We start from the raw sequence: 23,765 nt of genomic DNA on the forward strand, positions 1-23,765 counted from the left end.
TTTGTTTTTTATTAATTCAAGTACGCAATCGAAATTAATGCCAACATCACAAAAAAATTTTACTTAAAAGCTTTATACATAGTTTGTCATGACGGTGTATGTGCAGTGTTATTATTTTAATTGTCAAAAAGGTCGATTATAAATTAACAATCAATTAACATTAATAAAATTTGTTGTTGTTGTTTTGAATATTTTCATATCGTAATTTTTAAAATAATTTTAAAAGGAATAACGTAATTAATGAAATTAAAATAAAATTATTTGCCAAGTTTAGTCAAAATATCTTATGCAATCAAAAAGAATTTGACTTGTGAATTTAATTAAATAATTTTAAAAAATTTTTATATTTTAATATGCTTTGAACAAAATTATATAAGAATTAAACAATTATACTTATATTTAATTATTAAAAATTATAAAAGAAGATAGTTTTGAAGAAATGTGCATTTGTTAATAGTTTCAGTTTTTAAACCCTTATAATTATTTGTAATTTTTGTAAATACAAATATAATCGGAATTACAATTTACAAATAAAAAAACGCTTGTTAGTAGTTTGGAATATGCGCCATCTTTATGCCAATTATGAAATCAATAACATTTATAATATGTGCAATTTAATTAGCAATTTTATTTCCCTTTATACATATTTAAAATTTAATAACTATAGATAAAATTTTTTCTTCTAATAAATTCAAAGAAATCAACTCTAAAACCATTCTGTTTTATTTTCTCACATTTTGTTTAGAATTTTTACATAAATTTTCATATAGCAATTTTTGTTTACTTTACTTTGAAAATCTATTTCCTCTTTAAATAAAATATTAAAACCAAAAGTTACTTTATTATAAATGAAAATGAATTTATTTCTACAAAATAAAAGAGAAATTTTCTTGCAATAAAATTTTTAATTTTAATGTACACATTTTTATACAATGTATACGTGAATTTATAAAAATTTCATTGAGGTATAAGGTTAAGTAAATAATACTTGACTTTATTAAATATGATTGATTGGTTATATAATATGTTCGAATTATGTATAAACTTACAGCGAGGTAAAACTGACCTATCAAAATAATATAGAAATGGAAATAACATTGAAATTATTCATTAATATAATTATTCATTTTCAGAAATATTTGAATATTTCAATGTAACTAATAAAATATGATTGAAGTATTTATCATTCAAATATGGAAGAAATAGGTCTATATAACGTCTCATGTACACAAAAACCGAAAATAAATAAAAATTTTTAAAGAAAAATTATAATTTTAATTTTTAAGTTAATTGGTTTAGATTTGAATTTTTTGCATTTTGGGTAATGCAATTTAATTATCTCATCAAGAGGAAATATTGTTGATCAGCGAATCCATAAAGAATTCAAAGTATAGGGTTTTCGTTTATTCTGTTCTAGAATACTTCTAACATGTATAGTACGTTCGAAAATTCACGCTGCACATATAAAAAATATAGATCGTTCGGAAATTACTGGCTGCAATAAAGTGCATTTGGAAATTCAATCCGCAATAAGGAAATGTTAGAAATGTAGCGCAGACATCTAGTATAAATTTTGTCGCTGCCTCAAGAAATTTTTTTTTCTTTTTTAATTTAAAATTCAAAAAAAAATATCAAATTTCAAAATGGCAGATTCAGATATTGAAGGGTGTTAAAGTAAGTTTTCTTTAAGTCTTCAAATCTTGTTACTGTATTGGGATATAAATTTTCAAAGTATTGGGATATAATTTCATAAACAAAGTCATTTATGTTATTTTCGAGGTTTCAGAATTTGGAGACTGCGTAAACGAAAAAAGGTTAGCTAAATTTTTTGCATAATGTTTAACCATGCATCTTAGAAATTTTAGTTCTAATGTAGAACTTTCAGCGCAGCGTGCATAAGCGAAAACCCCCTATCTGCAATAACAAATACATTGCATATATAAACATCTTCAATATTTATGAAATTCATGGTTAGTTTTAATCCTAATTACTACTTCTCAATTTCGATTCACTTACTCCAACTTCCAAAGCTAATTATAAATACATATATATACAAAACATCGACTAGTTTCTAACATGATTTCGCTGATTATAATATTTTTAAATATTATTAAGTAGGTGTATTGAACATCAAAACGTGTGCAATGTTTTTTTATTTTTCATTTTAATTCAAATTTGATTTTTTGAACTTTTAAAGAAATACGTAAAAGTTTAGGCAATGAGAACATTCTATCCGCTGATGGAAGCTAAAAATTGCAAAGAGGCGTCTTATATATTATAATATAAAATTTCTTTAAAAAATTTTTTTTAGTTTCAATGTTATTAATGCCAATCTTATTTTACAAAAGATAAAAAAAATCATTAAACTTAGCAAATATTGAAACAAAACAAAAAAAACCATTTGTCATAAAATCTAAGATGAGGGTCATATTATATAAAAAGAAAATCTAAATATGAAAGATGAAGCAAATAAAATGTCCTTCATATTATTAAAAATTTGTACAATAAAATAAAATTTCTAAAAATTTTTAATTTATTTAAGCATGAAATATTTTTTTTTTTTATTTTTAAAAATCAACTTTTAATATAAACATTTAAAAATTTTGGAATCATCATCAAAAAGAATTAAAAACAAAAATATTTATTTAGAATCTTTCCTATTTCCTAACATATACATACATACACATATATATATATTTCTGTTACGGGAGTATTATAAATTTTGGAAGCTTACTAATTCCGGATATTTTCTTTTATAAAACATAAGTAAGTTCAGAATTTATTTATAGTTTTCTTTCCAAAATCTTTTCAACAATAAAAATTTTTTATATTTATACAACAAAGATCATTAAAATGATTGAAAATTTTAATTATTTTGAATTATTTTTTCAAATTTAGTACAATAAAATTCTAAATTACATCTAATGAAAAATAATTTTATGTTTCTAAATTATAGAAATTAAATAAAAAGTTCCTTTTTATTTCTTATGGCATTATTTTTGTTTATTAAGTAATTATTTTCCATTTACTGATTTTTTTTGCAAAAAATTTATTGGTCAATTAAATTTAATTTAAAAATTTTCATATGTACAACATTTTATAAATATTTTCAAAAATTTCAAATGAAAAAAGTAAGAAAATGTAGCAAAAGTATTTTGTTTTTTTTTTTTTGTATTTTTCTTATTTCTTATAATTTTAATTTAGAAATGAAATTTTATTTAATTTTCATATATGGATGTGCATATGTACATATAAATGTATGTATGTGCGAAAAGTAAATGTATATGTGTATTTGTTAATTTGATTTATTATCTTAATTTAAATTTAAATATTGTATTCAATTAAATAGCTTATTATTTTAAATAGTTTAGAAAAATAGAAAATTTATATTTAACTAAATCCATTGACTATATTAAAATTTATTGAAATATATTAAAATTAATAAAAAATTATTTCAAATTCAACAAACAAAGGGCATCTAGGAGAAATTAATTTATAAATATCAAATTAATTTATTTTTCAATAGAAAATTGGAAAATTTCTATGAATAGTTATAATTGCAATGAAATATTTATATTGAAAACTATATTGACAGTTTGTTTTAAGTATAATAATGTAATATGTAACGAGAAAAAATAGAATTGACTGTGTCGAAGTGCAGCTACCCGATCATTTCTACTGCGATCGTTCTGGTATTTACTATAATAAATCTCTTTTGAAAATTTGGTGAACTTAGCTCAATTAGTTTTTGAGCTATCGTTGAGAATGCTAAATCGACTCAGAATTCGACGCTGGCCTTCGAACATACATTTGTACGGGTATAAAAATAGTGTTAATGAAAATCAAGTAAAATTAAATAGGTATACGCGTATGCAAATTTATACAATAAAATTTTATTTTCGGATTAAACGATATTTTCTTTACTTTAAAACTGGCATGCTTATCTGGTATATGTTTAGCTGGTATTAAATATTTTTTGCGGCTGCCATAAATTTACGTAATAAAGACTATATGGCTCGAAATAAAATTTAATAATTTCATTAAAATTAATAATTTATTCACAGATTATTAAGGTGTATTAAGGTAAAATTACTTTTTGGAAAAATCAATTAGTAGAAAATTGTACTACACAATTTCAAGAACTCAATAATTTTTGTGTTTTTAAGAAAAATGCAAAAAAAAATATGCACAATGTGTTGAGAATATGACATAACAATTTGTTTTTCGATTTAAAGAAATTAAACAATATTGTGGAATTTTTAGAAATTTTTTCATTACAATTAACTGCCGATGTCTCGACTTTAGCCTTCTAAGGCCTTTTCTTCAGAATATGATGAAAATTACAAAAAAAAAATAATTGAATTGCTGTGGGTAGCTCTTTTCTATTTTACATTTTCGTATGTGGCTCTCTAAATGCATTTCTGCCTCAAAATCACCAAAAATTTGAAATTGAATGCAAAAAATTATTGGTATTTTCAATTAGTATTTTTACTAAAATTGTTGTAAATTTTGACTTTTTCCTAATAAACTATATGTATAATCAATTAAAAATGAACATGTGGTTTAAGATTTTAAATCAAAAAATTAAATTTTGTTTATAAATACGACAAAAATATTCAAAACAAAGAATAAATAAATTTATAAATTTATTCTTTTTTTTAAATTTTTGTTTTGTTCTTTTGTGGGTGCGAACGTCATACTAATAGAAGCAACAATTCAAATAACAAAAAAAAATTTATAAAAAATATAAAAATACATCAAATTTATTCTAAAAATATTTAAATTGTCACAAAATTAAATTTGTATTTTTGTAAACAAATTTAAATTTTATGTAGCTACATATATAAGTATATCTAAAAGCATATACAAACATACTTATATTTACATACGTTTAAAATACCTACATGTATACACATACATATCTAGGTATTATTATTTTAATCCGAGCCACATGTAGCTGATGTAATTGTTATATTTTTAATTGTTTATATTTAGACGAAAATAAAACAAATCAAAATTTGTAATAGCAAGATCGGTTCAAAAAAATCTAAAACGACATTTAAATTCGGGCAACATGACAAGAAATTCAAATTTTAAGTGGATATGAGCACAACAATTAAATACTTAATTAAAAGTTAACGAAAAATTGATGATTTATAGTTCCTGAAATAAACCGGCAGGCATAACGACTATGTGACATGACGCAAAAATACTCATTAAGTAATTGCAGTAATATTTTTTAAAATTAAAGTAGTTGACGAATAATAAAAATTTGGCAATAAGTACTTTACGAAATTAATTAATTGCATAACTATATTAACAAACTATTTTTTGAAATCTTTAATTTTAATTTAACATACAGACAATTCTAATTCAATTTTCAAAAGCTTCCCTTTTTAATGCAATTTGAAAAAAAAGCTGGTTGGTTTGGTCCTCGTAGAATACACACAAGAAGCGAAATTTTATCCGATATGATTTTCGAAAACTTTATAGTATTTATTTATTTGTTTGTTATAAATTTTTTGTTTGCTTATTAAAAACACTTTTGGATTTTATAACGTCCTAAAGGTACAAGAATGATCTTTAAGTAGTTAATAAATTTTGATCTTTAAGTTAGTACATATACCCATCCAAATACGAATGTTCATCTTCCATTATAAAATGCATAACTATATTGAACTTTTATTATTTTTAATGAATCATAACTTTACAGGGTGAGGAACGAGCTATTATTATATGCACAAAAGTCTTTTTATTCATAATAATGTACGTGTAAATCTATAGGTACGGAATATTGTTTTTTGAACTGATGAAAATTATATGCCAATAACATATTATGAACGATAAATAACTACTATTTTAAATTCATATTTCATATACACACATACATTATCTACAAATGTATGTAGCTACCAAATTCGTCGCAGAAAATTTCAGAATATTACAAATTTATTAAAGAAAAAAAGCTTAAGTACCTACCTGCAAAAATAAAAATAAATTTCCATCAGACATGGATATAGTGGAGAATATATTAACATATACGGTTGGTAATATATTATCAAGAAAATTTCAATTATGCCATGTGATTTTTCTTTTCTCCCAATCCAAATTCAATTCGCATAAAAACAATAGGACCTGTTATGTACATACTCATGTACGCAAACAAAAACCTACACTTATGCATAAACATTTCATCATTAATTTTTAATAGCATTTTTTCCCGTTTATATTTACAATAGCAAAAAGTACTTGAGTTTCTTTATTATTTTTTTTTTCTTTTTTTCTTTTTGCTTTAATGTAGAAAAAGTACTTTGAGTAAGTGTTGAATATTTGCGAGTGTAATGTATTTGGGAGAGTGTTGAATATAACAAATTTCCAAGAGAAAGAACTCACGATTTCATCCGATACCCTTTCAATAAATACATAATTTCATACATTTTTATTTTCACCATTTAATATTTATAACCTCTGTTAATTAATGTTAAATGTGAAAATTATACTATTCATATCATACTTTTTTCACAAGCAGCAAGAAAAGAGAGAAAAAAAAAGTTAGAAAAAAAACGCGTATTTGCAACTGCGCACAGCTACTTTGCATCAAAGTGTCAAGAAACTGTAATATGTACATATAAGCATGTATATATGTATATTTCTTGCTATAATGCGCATTACAGAAATATTAACCATCTAAAATTTTTATTGATTTCAAAATGACAAAGAAAATCGAAAAAATTCAACTAATTGTTTAACACATAAAATATTACCATCCCTGTTTGATACTTTTTTGACACATAAAATGTCAACATTGCTCAAAAGTAAAAAGAACAGAAAAAAAGTGATGTCATAAAAATTCTATCTGACTGTGACTGACATCATCATACTAAATTTGTGTAAATATTACGAAATATTAAAAAATTTTTGGAATTGAAGTTTTAAATTGAAAAATAATTTATAAAAAACTATTAAAGTAACAATATAAAGAGATTTTTTCGTTATTCAAATTTTATTTTTTGTTTTCTAATCTTTTTTTATTAAAGTGACTCATTGTATTGATTAAAAAATTTTTTTTGAAATTTTAAGAAAAAAAATAAAAAAATGTCGGCAAGTAATCAAATCCAAGGTTTACATTTAGCTCCTTTAAGGAGATTTGATGATTTTACAGCAAAATTTGAATTGCCTGCTTTTAATGATTTGGAAAAATGGGTAAATATCAATAAAAAATACTTATAAATTCTATGAATACATCCATGCATATATGTATAGTGCATATACATACATATGTGCATGTGTGATGTACAAATAGAAACATTTGATACTTGAATATCCTTATAATTCACTTTTTTTTTTCAATCTAGGGTAATCGTGTTGTAAAAAATTTAATGTATTATCAAACAAATTACTTTGCATTATTTATTGCCGTCTACATAATAATGTTGATAGCAAATCCAACTAAAATAATATGTGGTTTAATTGTAAAGGCAGCTATAATTGCGACAACAGTTTATTATTTTTCAATTGATGGTAGAACAACAAATGAAAACTCATACAAATGGGCGATATTAGCAGCACCATTATTTATTGGATATTTATTATTAACGTGGTTTGATGCGTTGCTATTGTCCGCATTTACATTACTTTTACCATTTTGTTGTAAGTAAAGTCTTTAAAATTTTTAGTAGGTACCGCATTATTATTACATACATGTTTATGATTTAACTCGTTAAAGTTGCAAGAATCTATACTTTATAGAGAAAATTGAACCGAATACATTGAACATTGCGGTTCTTTTAATGTTTAAATTTATTTTCTAATTTTCTAATTTTAGTAACGTTTGTGCACGCATCACTTCGATTACGAAACATTCGTAACAAGGTTGCTAATACTATGGAAAGTTTTGGACCAGCTACTCCTATGAGTGTATTCTTGAAAACAATTAATGTAACAGCTGATAAATTAAGTTTGGAATAAAAAGGTATACACAACAAGAATATTGGCACGAAAATCTTTAACATAATTTAAATTACAAAATCAAAGATCAGTCTTGAATATTAATATTAATATAAATATCTTAATATTTATTATAATGTTATTTCTTTGAATTCTGTTTAAGATGTGATAATATTTTAAAAGGCAAAATATACAATAATATTATATACTCAATAACAAAACTTGACTTTATTCCAATTAAAATGAAATATTACGTATATTAAATTATGTACATATACATTATTTATTACAATAAATAGTTTTGAATAGAAATTAAGATTAATATTAATTTCTTTTCGAAAATTTAGCTTAAGTATGATAATATACTGAAAACCAAAAAAAAAAACAAAAAATACAGCTTTACAGAATTAAGATAAAAAATTATTTAATTATTGTTTTAACATTTCTTTTGTGTTTTGTACATATATAATAATTTTTTTAAATGAAATAAATGAAATTTAACCATAAATATATGTATATGTAATTATTAAAATCGCTTCTTGTTATTTAATGCCAATTACTTAAAAATATGCATAAAGTACAAAATGAAAGGCAAATACCATATTTAGACAAAACCATTAAAACGCCGCAGCGGGATTGTGTAAAGTTTTATGAAATTTCTAATTTAAAATTCCGATTTTTAGAAATACGTCAAGAAGAACGATTTTAAACTATGCAGTTAAATATAAAGGACATAAAAACTAACTTGAGTATCGAAGTGCAATAATACAGCAATTAGATCGGGAATGATCGGGAGTTTTCTGTAATTAAATCCACTTCAACAGTAGTCACATTTCAGTAGGATTAGAATTTCTGCAACACTAAATTTTGGATTCCAGGAATTACAATACGTTAGAATAGAAAATTTTGAACAAGTACAAAAGAAATTCAATTTTATTTTTCTGGTCAATGTCAAAATAAATGCACTTTTTTTTATTATATTGTATAATTCGTATCTTATTCAAAATTTTTCTTTTTAAATCTTAATATTGTTTAAATCAAGAATAATTCAGATATAAATTATGTAGGTGTAAATGACAACGAAAAATAGAAAAAATAGAAAAGATTTTCCATTTTAATAAAAACACGTACCGAATTTTTATTTTTTTTTAACAAAACGAGAGAAAAAACGTAAATATCTAAAAATAATAAAAAGAATATCAAATCATTTTAAAATATATTTTTTAAAAGAAAAATCATAAATTCAATATATGAGAAAATTAAAATAGAAAATTTGAAAATTATGTGCGTGGTCCAGATAAAGTAAAAAAAATCACCAACTGACCTATTAAAATCAATGGATAAAATTAAAATTATGGATACTAGAGATTATTATCAAATGCTTTGTGTGTGCTCCTCTAAAAATGAAAAAAATGAGGCATTCAGAAAAAGCAATATTGCAATCTAATTATAGATTTTTATCAATATTTATTTTTAATTTTTTTAATAATAAATTTTCAACTAAATAAGGTCACAAGGCAAATACACAAAGAAATTCTCATTGTAACAATAACCATAAACTATAATAAAAAATTTAAATAATATTAAAGATACAGCCTGATATTACAAACGTACTGTTTTATTAAATTTATGTCATTCTTTTTTTATAAATATTTATAAATATTTTCTTGAGTTAATTTTTAATGAAATGCCTTCAAGGAGGCCATTTGCTAAAGGAATCTTTATTTTTGTTTGCGAATAATTTATGATATTTGCGAATAATTTTTATATATGTAAGCAATAATGTGAAATTTTCTTTATAAAAATTGAAATCTATTTGTTAAGATAACTACATAAATATGGTTTTTCAAATGATATTGAAAATTAAATATTTTAGCCTTGATCTATAACGATTTGAGTAGTAATACTGAATAACATTATGATCTTACGTATCTTTAATATAAAAATAATTTTACACAAAAGTTTCTTGAAATTACTTTATCTTGTCTGTAATGTACTTTCATTTTTAATTGTAGTTCAATTATTTGTGAAGTTGGTAAGGTGTTGATATTCTGTAAAAGTATATATACATATGTTATATTTTAATTTTGGTTAGAATATTTCTAATATTTGTGACTACTTCCCTAATTTACAGTAATTTGTTTAAATTTAATTGTGCAACTCGATTTAATGAAATCACCAAAAAAAAAAAACGAGAAAAAAACAAATTGGCTGCTTAATATGTTCTTTAAAAATATATTTAAAATTGTATCGTCTTAAATATTCCTAAATTTCACATTTAAATAAATATAAATGAATTTTAATTTAGCAGCACGGAGAAAAGTTAATACATGAAATATTTCACTTTATATATTGATTACTTTTCTCCATAAATGTTTTTGGCGATTTTACTGAATTGAGTAAATTAATTTTACTATATGATTAACGTATTGTATAATTTAAAAAGCAAGTTTAGCTACCTAATTAATTGCAAGTCTTGTATTTTACCGTTGTATGATTGGACTTTTTATTTATTGTGAATAATTAAGTTGAACTCTACAAGTAATGCGATATTATTGAACTTGAAATGTATATGAAAACTTATTTTAATGTGAAAATTAAGTAATCATTAAGACAGTCTTTAAAATTTATTTTCAAATTAAAACTACACCAAATGAGTAATTTACGATTTTATGAGCATAAAATGTAAGATAATTTAATTTTAAAAATCTCAAACTAATATATGACAAATAAAATTTATTTTTCCATTACGAAATGAAAAATTGGTTTGAAATTTGTAAATTTTATGCCCATTTATAATTCAAAACTATTAATCTAAAATTAATTCTTAAAAGATTTGAAAAAATTAAAATGCGTACAAATAAACAAATATGACTTTAAAACTGATTTTTAAGTACCAAAATTGCGAAAATGTGTATAACAATTATAAATATGATAGTAATAGACATGAAAGATAATTTCGTTTTCTATTATTTTCGATTTCTACACCAAGTTTACTTTCTACAACGAATTTATTATAAAACCAAAATTTACCAAATCCAAAAATCCATATTTGAAATTTTCGCGATATTCTCACCCATGGAAAAATCCATATGTATATAAATTTTTGTATGTCATTTATTTTCTAGTAAATTACTTCAAAAATAACAAAAATCATTGCACTAATTTTGAAAATAAAGTAAAATAGTTTTTTTTTTTTTGGCTTAGTATAATTATTTTACGCTTGACATTAATTTTTGAGATTTTTATAATAATTATTCGAGAAAATATTAAAAACAAATATCATTGCCAAAAACTAAATTGAAATTAAATTAGGAAAACATTTTTAGATTTTTAGTTTTTTTTCTAATTACAAATTAATTATTATTGGAAAAACATAATATCAGATAATTTTAACTAGAAATTAAAAATTCATAATTTAATGAACTAATTAATTTACAAACATGTTCATATCTTAAAAAATTTTTTGAAAATTTTTTTAAATATTTTCGTTTATTGCACATTTTTAAAGAGTAGGTACTTTTGTATTTTTCAAAATATAGATGAAAGCAAAAAAAAGTAGGTTTATACACGAAACATAACCAAGAGTTTATTTGAATTGATAATTAAGTATGATGTAGAACAGGAAGTATAATGTAAACATATTGTTACAATTTGATATTGGTTGAGAGGCTGAACAGTGTAGAATTAAATAATATTGAAAAATACGTATAGAAAACCAATAAATCAAATTTTTGGAAGTTTATCTAAATTTCTAATTTACTAATTAATTGGCATGTAGTTTGAATGTTTATATGAAACGCAAGAATTTATTATGAACTAAAAATTTTAAAATTTTGATGTTTATAGGAATTTATAAATGATAAGTTTTAAAGAACGTGTTGACAGGCAATAAATCAAGTAATGAAAAATATTCTAAAATGCATCTTAATAAAATGAAAAGCAAGGTGAATCAGATTTCCACTTCTGAAACTCTTATTCTACTAATAACTTTTGTCTAAGATTTCAAAGAATGATTACTAATATTGTACAAGTACTTCTTGTTTATAACTATATAATAGCTATGATAAACCAAAATATATCTTTCTATATATGTATCTATAATTCTATATTATTAACATAATTAAGTTTATAATTCTAATTAAAGTAAATATCCATTTTTCAAATGATTAAAATTAGACATAAATATTATTTTTACTATTTTGCGCAGCTTTAAATTAAAAAACCATCTCAAAATTTTATGAACGAATGCAGCTATTAAGCATTATAGTTATTTTATTAGTAAATATTCGTAATTTTTAAATATATATACATAACCAAACATAGATACATTTTTTTTATAATAATCTTGTTAAACAGTAGTTTCTCAGTGGCATTGGCATATAATATTTATTTGTTTTATTTAATTAATTATAATAAAAGAAAGAAAATAATCTTACCTTAAAATCAGATAAAGATGCCATAAGATCATCAAGTTCTTTAGTAGCTGATGATGCATAAACACGATGATGACCAGCTGGTGATGCATCTGTACTTATAGCTTCCCTTTGTTGAATAACTTCTTCATGTATTTCTACAAAAAAAAATTAGATTTTGATACAGAATGTATTAAAGATTGTTAATAAAAGAAATTCTTTACCTGGAGTACCAGAAGCAACTGGAGTTAATTTTTCTGTTTTAGTTTCACGAACAGTAATTGTGACATGTTTTCGTCCTGGAACACTTGGTAATGGTGACGTAGAACCACTAAAATTAAAAAAACAGAATTATAAATATGGGTAGGTAATTGATAGTTCTACATATGAGATAATAAATTAAATTTTAAAGAGACAAAATTATTATTTTTAGATTTATACGAACCGAAAGAAGCTACATATTGAAATATGTTAGAAGCAAGATTTAAAAAGTGAAAAAAGGAAGATTAATCAAGAAGTAAAACAAATAGATTTTATCAATAAATAGGAAAATGAAGAATTTTAAGAATAGAATCTTACCCATTTGGCACTGCATAAATTTGATTATTAGAAGCACTTGACAATTCTTCTAGAAGACTATCAACAGTAGGCCGTTTATTCGATTCAATTGTATTATAGGCTGATGATGTTGTTGAGCTAATAACATTCTTATTTGGATAATTCGAATGTATATGCTCTATAAAAAAAAAAGAAATTCAAATTTAAATTAGAATTTGAAAAATATTTTTATCTTATAACTGAATAATTACCATTTTTTTTCTCTAAATTAGCATTGTATCTAGCATTGCTCAAATCTTCTAATAAAGAATCCAATTCTGTTAAATTTGATGAATTTTGTGGTGTTGATGAACGCGGTTGATTCCTAGAAAGTGATGATAAACCGCCACTATTATGATGAAAACTATTATTATGACTAGTTTGATGATGACCGTTAAATGCTGGATTAGTTGTTGTTCTTGTAGTTGTTTGTTCAACAAAATGTTGTTTTACTGTTGGCTAAATATAAAACAAAAATAAAAAATTATTTTACTTTTCAAATTCATACTTGAAATAATTCATAAAATGTAACATTTTATTTTATTGTTCTATTTAGAAACAAAAATTGGTCATAATCTTGACATGATTTTTATGGAGCAAAAAATAATGCCAGCAATATAATAAAATAACAGACGTAAAGAAAAATTTAATATTCGCGTATTTTAATAAATATACAAATGTATTAATGTTTCTGTTTTTAATTTTTACAGAATCTAACAACAGTTGGTCCTTGGCTAATAGCCAAAAATAATTTTACTGTACTAATCTTAAGCCAAAAAATATTCATTTATATTTTGTCGAATTTTTTGAATGTGATACGTATATTAAGATAAGTGACCCCTATGTTCTTTTTATATTATCTTAAGATATAAATGAAAAAAATGCTTTCGAATAGTTACACACAGGTGTAAAGTGAATAATTGTTTTTTTTTTATTATTAGTGAAAATTCATTATATATAATTATAAGTTTTCAAAGTCTATACTTAGGAGGGGTTCAGTGTTGCAAATTCGTGTCGCATTTACGGTTTAAATTTAGATGAACTCTGAGGTATACGCGATGACACCAAGTAGAGTTGTCTTATAATTCTTACAAAATTGCAACTGTTTCTTATTTTTCAACATCAATTTAAGAATAATTGTTTTTAAAATTCAAAATATCTAATTAAATTTAAATTGATAAATAAGATAATGAGCATATAAAATTATTGATAATAAGCAAAGCACATAAAATTTATATTTATAAAAAAATTTATATGTAAGTATACATATATAATAGAAAATTATTTATATATACATATTTATATGTACAACTGTGTTCACAAAATTTTTGTACAATTTATTAATGTACACTTGAAAATATTTTTTAAAAATCATCTGTATCAAATCAAGCAATAATTCTTAACTTCAATGAAGCAAGAAAAATCAATAAATTTCTAAATAATAAATTGAATTAAAAGAATCAAAAAAAAAAAATTATTTTTCTATATTCTAATGCTATTGGCATCATAAATTTAAATAAAAATATTGAAAACGAATTGAAAATTAATTAGAGCATTAACACTAATATTTTTTTTTACGAATATCTGAATTTTCACTAAAATTATTCAATTTTCAAAATTTTATAAAAATTTTTCTTTAATATATAAAAAAAAACTGATGTACTTATCAGATTCTTACCGATTGTGGTGTATTTTTCCCTTTTAAACTTCCATAACCTCCACCACCACCTCCTGCTGGACCACCGCCACTTTGATAAGTTGTATGAATTGTTGATGATGAATTTAAATGACCAGGGACACTGTTTTGTAAATCAGCAAGAAGGGCATCTAAAATTAAAATTGTAATAAAGAAACATTATTAATTTTATAATTTTTATAATTCATAATAACAAATTAATTTAATAAGACCTAAATTATCATAATCCGCTCCATTATCATAAATTTCTTTTGATTGTCTTGTATTATTCATTATTATAGTAAGTATTTCTTTTATTATAATCAAATCTGCTTTCTTAATAGTAATTCAATTGTTAAAATCAATAATATAGCATTAAAAATATTTAAAATATCCAAAGTATATGTTGCAAATATGATCAATTAAAATAAAATAATTTATATTTGAACCCAATAAAATTTTTAAGGTATACTTAAGTTATAAATGATGACGCCACTTGATGAAAACGAAAAAAAAAAATACGTATGTATTCGATTTAAGATTGGCCTCGAAATTTTTTGATTATAATTTTTACCTACTTATGTAAAAAATTTTTAAACTATTTGATATCTTTCACAAAAAAAAAATAAAAAAAACAAATTCTTATCTTTAAATTTTATGAAAAAATTTTAAAGATAAGAAAACTTGAATAGCGCGGTTTTTGTTTTGTTTTTTTATAAAGTTAGTTTGGTATACGGAAAATTATTATTGAATTGAAAATAATAACAATGAACAAGTATTTATTTATAGTATCGAATCTTATATTGTTATATAACATAACAATTTTATTTACTAGGTGCAATCGGAATTATTTTATTGCTTGTTATTGCTACTATTGCTAGATACAAATTTAAAAAAAAAATGTTCAATAATATCGGAAATAAATAGCATATTTACCGTTAATATTTTGAAAAAATAAAAGCTTAAAATATGATTAAAAGCTTTTTGATAGCCATCTATTGGAATATTTTTGTATTAAAAATATTTTGGATCATAATTTTGGTATTGAAATTTTGGTATACATACACATGTACATATTTGTAAAATATGCTTTTTAAAATTCGTGAATAAGAAAAAAAAGTAAAACGGTAGTTGCTTTCGATATTTTGTAAGGAAAATACAAGAGTAGAGAAATTTTATATATTTTTTTGGAAACAATGTTGGCTATTAAATTGAAATTTGGATTATTTCTCAAGAATTTATTGAAATACGATCGAGAAAATAAAAGACAATTGTGAAACAGATTTAGATAAAACGAGTATTTTCTAATAGATTAATGAGTCCGAACAGTTAGAAAGGGTGAAACGCTCTTAGTTGACATTAAATAAAACCGCTTCCTATATTTAAATTTAATTAAAAAACATATTCCTACAATTTTGTTCAAAAAATAATCAATAATTTCTTAAAATTAAAAATATGCATTTTCTACATTTTTTTGATTAATTGAATGAAAAATGAATGTGTACTTATTTTTAAAATCATATACTTAATTCCGCTTCAGAATGCAGAATTCGTCGCATTTCCAATATGTGTTCTTATTTTCGAAAAGGAAAAGTCTTTGATATAGAATAAAATTTCACTTTAATTCTAAATCATTTGCGATAACATCTTGTTCTTAAATAACATTTTATGAAAAGTGTTTAACTGCAAATTTTATATGATAAAATTCTGTCATGCAAAATGTACTACGCATTTTAATTGAGAAGTAAAACAGTAATTATTATCAGGAGTTATTAAAAACAGGAGATATTATCCTATAATTTGATCGAGGTATGAGGAATATGTGTAACTGTTGAATTTTTCAATTTTCTACTTTTATAAGAATGTTTATGGATTAAATTATTTATGTTTATGTTTTTTTCTGTGGGATATTAGGATAAAGAGTCGTACACAAACTCCAGTACAGAAAGTTTTTCTTAAAAGTCTTAAGAATAAATCCCTTATTAACCATCCAATAATTTAAAAGTGAATAATTATTGCCAAAAATTAATTTGTTTTTTGTTTGTTTGCTTTTCTTAAAGTAAATAAGTTGTTTAAATTACATTTGATTTTACATATACAATATAAAAAAAAAAACCCTAAGAAGTTAAAAATTTATTATTTTATGTAGTTAATATAAAATATATAATTTAAACTTGCTCAGTTTGGACTCATTTAATAATTAAATAAAATGTTTACAAAAAAGCAGGAATATATTCTATTTTTTAATAATAACTTTTAGATTGAGTAACTTTGTTGAAACATTCACTCATATTCTGTAAGTCACACCACTTGACGTAATGGGTTTGTTATTTAAAAATATTTTAATTTTCTGAATAAAATCAATTCTAAAATTCGAAATTCTATACTGAAGAAAAAAATTCTTCTAATAACATCCCATCACCTTCAAGTGATACGACTAACATTATACGGGTATTTAGTGATACTAAAATTTTAGTCAATTAAATTATAAAACTTTATTGAAAAAATATTACAAGTTTTTCTTTCTATTCATGGATTAATATTAAAGATTTTCATAAAACAGCAAAGGAATAAGGACTAAACGCAATGCTGCAAAAACATAACATGATGAACATTCAATTATTCAATTTGTTCTATAAAATCAAAACAGTTCGTATGACTTTACAACTCTGCTCATAAATTAATTGCACTAAACTGCAAAAATTTAGCAATGTTTATGAATAAAATAAATTAGGGGGGTTTTCGTTTATGCATGCTGCGCTGAAAGTTCTACATTGGAACTAAAATTTCTAAGTCGCAGCGTTAAACAGTATGAAAAAAATTTAGCTAATACTTTGATAACTCTATAAACTTACTTTGATAAAACTTTGAAAATTTAAAATTTTTGTTGAATTCTAAATATAAAAAAAAAATTATGAGACAGCGACAAAATTTATACTAAATGTCTGCGCTACATTTCTAACATTCCTTTATTGCAGATTGAATTTCCAAACGCACTTTATTGTAGCCAGTAATTTCTGAACGATCTATATTTTCAGTATATGTAGCGTTAATTTTCGAACGTACTACAAGCTGGAACTATTCTAGAACTGAATAAACGAAAACCCCCTAGAAACACTTTTTTATGAACATAAATATAGCGCAGTTTTTTCATTATAAATATTTAATGGGATATGATGCGTTTATAAAAAGGTATATTATTTCTATACAAAATGAACTCATACTTCTGGACTCTGGTACCCACTACAGAATTAACCTTAGCCATAAACAGAGTTTGCAATAGTAAGTGGAGCTTCTATATGTTCATATCCATGAAGGATTGTACAATAAATTCTTAATAAACCAAACATAAATTTTTAAAAAATGAGATAATATTCCGTATTGCAAAGCAATTCATGTTAATTTAGTTGTTTAATTTATAAGTGAAGTAAAATTTAATAGTGAATTTTCTGTATTTAAACACTTACTTATATATCTCTCATAATCACCGACTTTGAAATCAGATGTAAATATTGAGGTTTGAGCTGCCATAATTTTTTTACACAAAAAATTTTTTGTTTTTTTTTTTTGCTATTTAAATTGTTTATTTCTATATAATAAATTTGCTTATTTCTTAAATAAGCAATTTATTTTGTTTTTCTTTTATAATTGAAATTTTTCTTAATAAAAAAAAATTATTTATTTATAATTTGAGTTCAACAATTTCTTTACAACTTTTAATTATCACTCTTAATTAATAATTCAGATGCGCTCTAAAGTGAATAAAATAATTATAAATTATAATTAATTGCACAAAAGAATTTTATTTTAATATAACTATATAATACACAACCTAACATTTATTAGTTACATATACACTTAATTGAGAACAAAAAGTCAAAGTAAATTGTGAAATGATAAAAAAATAAAAACTAATGAAAAAAAATATCACTTTGTTTTATGCTTAGAATTCAAAGGTCATGCAAAAAATAATTCACAAACTACCATATGAGATATTTTAAATTTTTTTTAATAGGGGAGAAATCATTTTTAAAAAATTTGCTAAATTTAGTCTTTAAGAACAGTTTCTGTTTTTTTTTTATTTCTTATCTATAATAGAAGAAACTTGTTAATTTTATGAATCTACATAAAAAGACTATGAGAAAAATCATTTAATCTTTTACTTAAATTTAAAATACAGATTTGTCTTTTGATATAGCGAGGCGCACATGTAAAAAAACAAAAATTATGGTACGCAATTCAAATACAAGCTGCTAAATTCTCATCCCACATAATTTTATATCTTTTGTACAAGCAAATCTCTGCAAACCTTAATATATACGTGGTAGATGTTACAATTTTTTTTGTTTTGTTTTTTAGAATGTATATGACCTTTTTCAGATATTCTTTTAATAAATTGCCATATATACATATGTATGTACATAGAGATTTAAATATCACGTGGGGGCTTTTAATTGTTTCATATTAAATAAAATTCCAAAATACTTAAATAGTTAAAAAAATTAAATAAATAGCGATTTCTTGAAAATGTCAATAATCTACTTAGATTTTAGTTACTATTCATTAGTTACGGAAAATTAAAATGAAGATAATATAACCGTAAGTAAAATATTAAAACAAAAAAAAAATCAAGTATTTCTAAAATTATTTAAAAATCAAGTTGGTATGAAAATAAAGTTTTTTTGAACGAAACATTTTTCTATGTGTTATAACAAATTATTCACTATTATAATACTAGTATAAAACATTTGCATAGATTTTCATTCTATATAGTGGCAATCATACGTTAAATTCAATACAAATCAGGAATTTTTTCGTATTGCATATCACATTTTCTAAAATGCGTATAAATTTTAATTATCATAAATTCATTTTGTTTTTGATGGTGATAGATTTAGTTGATAATTTTGAAAAAGACTGCAAAATCCAATTGAAAAAATGAGTAATCTTATTGGAAAAAAAATTCGAACTTAATCTTATAGCAAAAATTAGAATTCTGATTTGAAAGTGAATAAAAAGCGAGACGAAAAGCAAAATACATAATTAGATTTCAATTTGAATGATGTTATTCTTTATTATATGCGGAAGGATTAGAAATTAATCAGCAAATGTTAGAGAAATTGTTGTTTGGAAAAACGCCGTAGGATTGTGAAATCTATTGTTGTGGGATTATGAAATTCACTGTAAGTACACAAGTTAAATGTATTATTCAAATCATTTAAGGAGAAAAAAGTCGAGTTTTTTACAAAAGAATTTTTTATTTACCATATTAATTATGCCAACTATACCTATAAAAAGTACGAATTGAAGGTACGCATTTGCCCACCGAAGAGTTTAAAACTAATCATATACTTAATTTGTAAATACAGTAATTCATTTTTGATTGAAAAGTAACCTAATAAGGATTGAACCATCTTCATATAATAGTTCAGGCCTAAAATTTAATATACAGTATGTATATTTTGAACTGTTTAAATGAAAATTCGATAGCAACAAACAAAGAATTCTATAATGGCTTCCCTTTTTTTTTCAAAAAGTAAAAAAGAGTAATGTAAATAGCTCTCTTGCTTTCTCACACATTAATAATAAATGTATTTAATGGTTTAAATTAATTTTGGCTCTTTTACGAAAATATTTCAGTCTTTGGCTTTAGCACTTTTCATACGTATGGATAGACAAGTAGATAGACACATAATTTCAAATTTATAAAATTTTCGACTAAACAAATATAGAAAAACATTTTTTTTTGTATTTTTTATTAAATTTGAAATGTTACCAAAAAAGGGTTTTAAAGTAGTTATTAAATTAAAATTTCAAGTTTTTTTTTGTATTTGAATCGATTTTTTTTGCAACAAATCAATGAGAACAATGAACATATCAGAAATGGTTTTTTGTTTCTTCTTATATTATATAAGAACCAATAAATTTCAGTTTATAATTACAGTTTAGTTATGAAGACTTGAAGTAAAAAAAAAATTTAAACTAAATTAAAAAAAAAAAACTTTTTTCCGAAAAAGGAAGTTGCAATTTAGAAAATATGTGCGTGTATTAGATATGAATTTTGCTGGTTGCTGGCTCTGTTTAAGTAGACAAGTTTTTTATTTTATATAATATCAAAAAATAAACAGATTATCAGGAAGATGCTGGTAACTTACTAGTATAACATGACGGGGAAAAAACAAGAAAATTGTATTTGGGGTTTAAAAATTGTAAAATTATCAAAAAATTTTGTTTTTTTTTGGAAATTCTTGTTGAGTAATTAATGTACTAACAGTGATAATTTATAATTTGTCATTATCAAGTTTTGCTTTCAAAATTAAATTTTAATAAATTTTTGGCATAATAAACTTGTATAGAGGTATCAAATTCTAAATAAGTAGGAGTTTAAATCGCTAGAAACTAATTTTGAGAAATATTATTTTTATTTTTTTTTTAAATAAGCAAGTATTTCAAAATTATACCACTATTTAGTAAGTTATGAACCAAAAAATTTTTTATGAACTTTCAATTTAGTTTTTTCTACTGTGTTACTGTGTTTACGTTAAGTATACATAAATTTGGAACTTGTCAGCAATATACCGTATATTTTATATATGTATCTGTATGCGTATAAAGAAATATCACATTAAAGAACATTAGATTTGTTGTCAATCATCTTAATGTCAACTTTTTCCAGCTCCCACCTTTTTTTTTCTCTTCTACTGGAGCATTTACATATATTTTTTTGCTTTTAAGAAAATTTCGAAATTATGAAAATTTAAAAGTAATTTTTGTGTTTTTTTTTTATTTTCCGGTTTCGAAAAACAAACTTTTCGTTCATTAAATAATTAATAAATTTTTTTTTCTACATATTTAAAAAAGCTGAAAGATTAAAGAGATTTTTTTTTGATTTTTATTAATATTTTTATAATTTATGAAGATTTTGTAATTATATATAAATTACAATGTCATTTTCATAGAAATTAAATTTAGATTTTTGGCAATTTTATTATTTTTTTTTGTAACAGGTACAATAGACAAAAAGTTTATAAATTTAAATTTTATATGTTAATAAAAATAAAATATTACAATTAATAAAAAAAAAGAATTATCATTTATTAATCGAAATGAAAGTGAGTTACAAAAACAGAAGAGTTTAAAAATAAATTTAAGGTAAAATATTTTGTACATAAAATTTGAATGAATTTAGAATATCAAAAGGATAAGTTGGATATAGAGCGGTCACTTTAAAAATTTTGTGGACTAAATTTACAATAATGAGAAAAATCGTGAATACAGGCAGAATATTGCAGAAAAAAATAAAAAAGTATAGATAACAAATTCGTATCAAACCTATGGTGTTTAAAGTAGCACTTTTTCCTTGAATACCTGGATTGATTCATGCCCATTAACATATTATATGTATGTATATGTAATGATAGATAGTCAAAGATTTTGTTCTAAAGAAATAAGTTTCTAGTATAAAGATTATTTTATATACATAATTTTAATTTTCTATTTTGAAGGGTGTAGAAGTTTTATAAACAAAAACAGGCGGATGAACCTAAATGCATAAAAGGAATAAAGGCGAACATATAAAGTTGAAACAAAAAGGAAACTTTATAGTCAATTTTACTAACGAAAATTGTTAAGTTCGAATCTGTTGAACCAAATTGGCAACTTTTATTGTTGGCAGTTTGTCGATTTCACATGTATGTCGATTGAGTGTTTCAAAAATTTAATTTTTAAGAGTAAATCCAGTGAGAAGGTCTATAAAATTGACTGAAATATGTGTAATCTGAATTATAATAGGTTGACTAAATATACCAATGCAATATTTTTATTAGGATTAAAATATTGTTCATTTACATTTTCAAAGAGAATCATATAAGAATATGATCCCTTTGCTTGCGATATTTTGAGTATTTTAATATTGAATGAAATTTAATATATAACTGGTAACCGCACATTTATAATGTTAAATTCATTTCTTAATAGGAGAAATCACCTTATATAGCCTACACATTAATTAGCAAAGAGATTTTGAATTCATTAAATATTTGTTAAACATTAAAATTAAATTTGTAGTCCAAGTTTAAAAATACCCAAAAGGAATCTATTTCAAATTATAATTGTCCGACACAAAAATCGCTTATCCACTATAAAACTTAAAATTTATAACTCAAATACGTGTACAGTAATTTAAGACCGTACATATATTATTATATATGTCTGTATAAGGAAACTTTGTATACAATAAACTTAAGCAACTGTTTAGTTATTATAGAGGGAAAAATATATTGATGTTATATATTTTTTTTATTAAAATAATACCTTTGAACTAACAATAAATTTAATGAAATCTCTCACAAAAATAGTCTATTGTTCTTATTTATTCCATTGTTTTACTAGATCACCCAATAAATGCATTCATATATTTTATCTGTGCTTCTATTATAATGTATAATGTATATATTATAAAAGATTCCTGTGGTTAAAAATTATAACAGAGATTAATTTACTCCAGGAGTGGGTTTCCGTTAAAAAATAAAATAAAAATTAAAGACATACTATTAATTTTAGTTTTCTATTGTTGGAATTTTTTAGTATAAGTAGATGGTTTAACTATAAAATATTAAAGTTACAAATTAGTATATATAGATTGATTGTTTCCATTGTTTAGAATTAATATATAATTAAAAATAATGATTAGGCTCATAAAAGAGTTGTAATTTCCATGTAGATATTTCATTTAATTCGATTAAATTTTCTAACAATAACAAGATTTTCTAAAGTTTAACATGCCAAAAACTTTATTATAATTGTAAATAAACCGTTGCGAGAGAAGTATCAACAAATCGTTAAAAGAGCTTTCAAATATTTGCAAGAGCGTCATACAAATACATACAAGATAAAAGTATTTTTATCCTAATATGTACAACTAGTATTAGTGATATAAAGAGAATTGTCATTATTTTATTTAAAAAATCAGGCATTAATTAGTTATTAAATTCGCCGGTAAGACAATTTTTGCAAATTTTGAAGGGTATTTTTTGAAACAACAGTTTTATATTAAATATCAAATATTAAAATCTGTAAATTTTATGAATTTCTGACAACATAATATGTAAGTATTGGTATACAATAATTCT

General features: G+C 22.7%; 2 protein-coding genes across 9 annotated transcripts in view; one reads left to right on the forward strand and one right to left on the reverse strand.

The window, feature by feature from the left end:
* LOC129606150 (leupaxin) overlaps nucleotides 1-23,765 on the reverse strand; it is a 102,644-nt gene that overhangs the window by 19,574 nt on the left and 59,305 nt on the right. For 4 of the 7 annotated variants that reach the window (XM_055516275.1, XM_055516277.1, XM_055516279.1 and 1 more), the window contains exons 2-7: nucleotides 14,638-14,786; nucleotides 13,172-13,418; nucleotides 12,942-13,098; nucleotides 12,587-12,693; nucleotides 12,387-12,520; nucleotides 9,924-9,998 (exon numbers count right to left, since the gene is read on the reverse strand). In XM_055516275.1, coding sequence (XP_055372250.1) covers nucleotides 9,924-9,998; nucleotides 12,387-12,520; nucleotides 12,587-12,693; nucleotides 12,942-13,098; nucleotides 13,172-13,418; nucleotides 14,638-14,786 — 869 coding nt within the window. Of the gene's footprint in view, nucleotides 1-9,923; nucleotides 9,999-12,386; nucleotides 12,521-12,586; nucleotides 12,694-12,941; nucleotides 13,099-13,171; nucleotides 13,419-14,637; nucleotides 14,787-18,101; nucleotides 18,244-23,765 lie in introns of those variants that run through there. The other 3 variants (XM_055516278.1, XM_055516280.1, XM_055516276.1) reach the window with 2 other exon arrangements.
* On the forward strand, nucleotides 5,725-8,362 carry LOC129606152 (PRA1 family protein 3). 2 transcript variants are annotated; one of them, XM_055516282.1, is made up of 5 exons: nucleotides 5,725-5,784; nucleotides 5,910-6,043; nucleotides 7,081-7,203; nucleotides 7,356-7,650; nucleotides 7,826-8,362. In XM_055516282.1, the coding sequence occupies exons 2-5, from the start codon at nucleotides 6,011-6,013 to the stop codon at nucleotides 7,966-7,968; spliced, it is 594 nt and encodes a 197-aa protein (XP_055372257.1). In that variant the 5' UTR covers nucleotides 5,725-5,784; nucleotides 5,910-6,010; the 3' UTR covers nucleotides 7,969-8,362. The 2 variants fall into 2 exon arrangements, with proteins under 2 accessions (XP_055372257.1, XP_055372258.1); XM_055516283.1 differs by lacking the exons at nucleotides 5,725-5,784; nucleotides 5,910-6,043 and adding an exon at nucleotides 6,784-6,890 and having other exon boundaries at nucleotides 7,826-8,356.

This window comes from Condylostylus longicornis, unplaced genomic scaffold, assembly GCF_029603195.1.
Source record: "Condylostylus longicornis isolate FDR11 unplaced genomic scaffold, ASM2960319v2 ptg000017l, whole genome shotgun sequence".
Lineage (NCBI taxonomy): Eukaryota > Metazoa > Arthropoda > Insecta > Diptera > Dolichopodidae > Condylostylus > Condylostylus longicornis.

Bases quoted from the DNA above. Each gene is read 5' to 3' on its own strand.
- LOC129606152 (XM_055516282.1), top strand. From the start codon at position 6,011: ATGGATATAGTGGAGAATATATTAACATATACG. The intron at 6,044-7,080 runs GTTGGTAATATA...TGAAATTTTAAG, and splicing joins AGAATATATTAACATATACG to AAAAAAAATAAAAAAATGTC. The intron at 7,651-7,825 runs GTAAGTAAAGTC...TTCTAATTTTAG, and splicing joins ATTACTTTTACCATTTTGTT to TAACGTTTGTGCACGCATCA.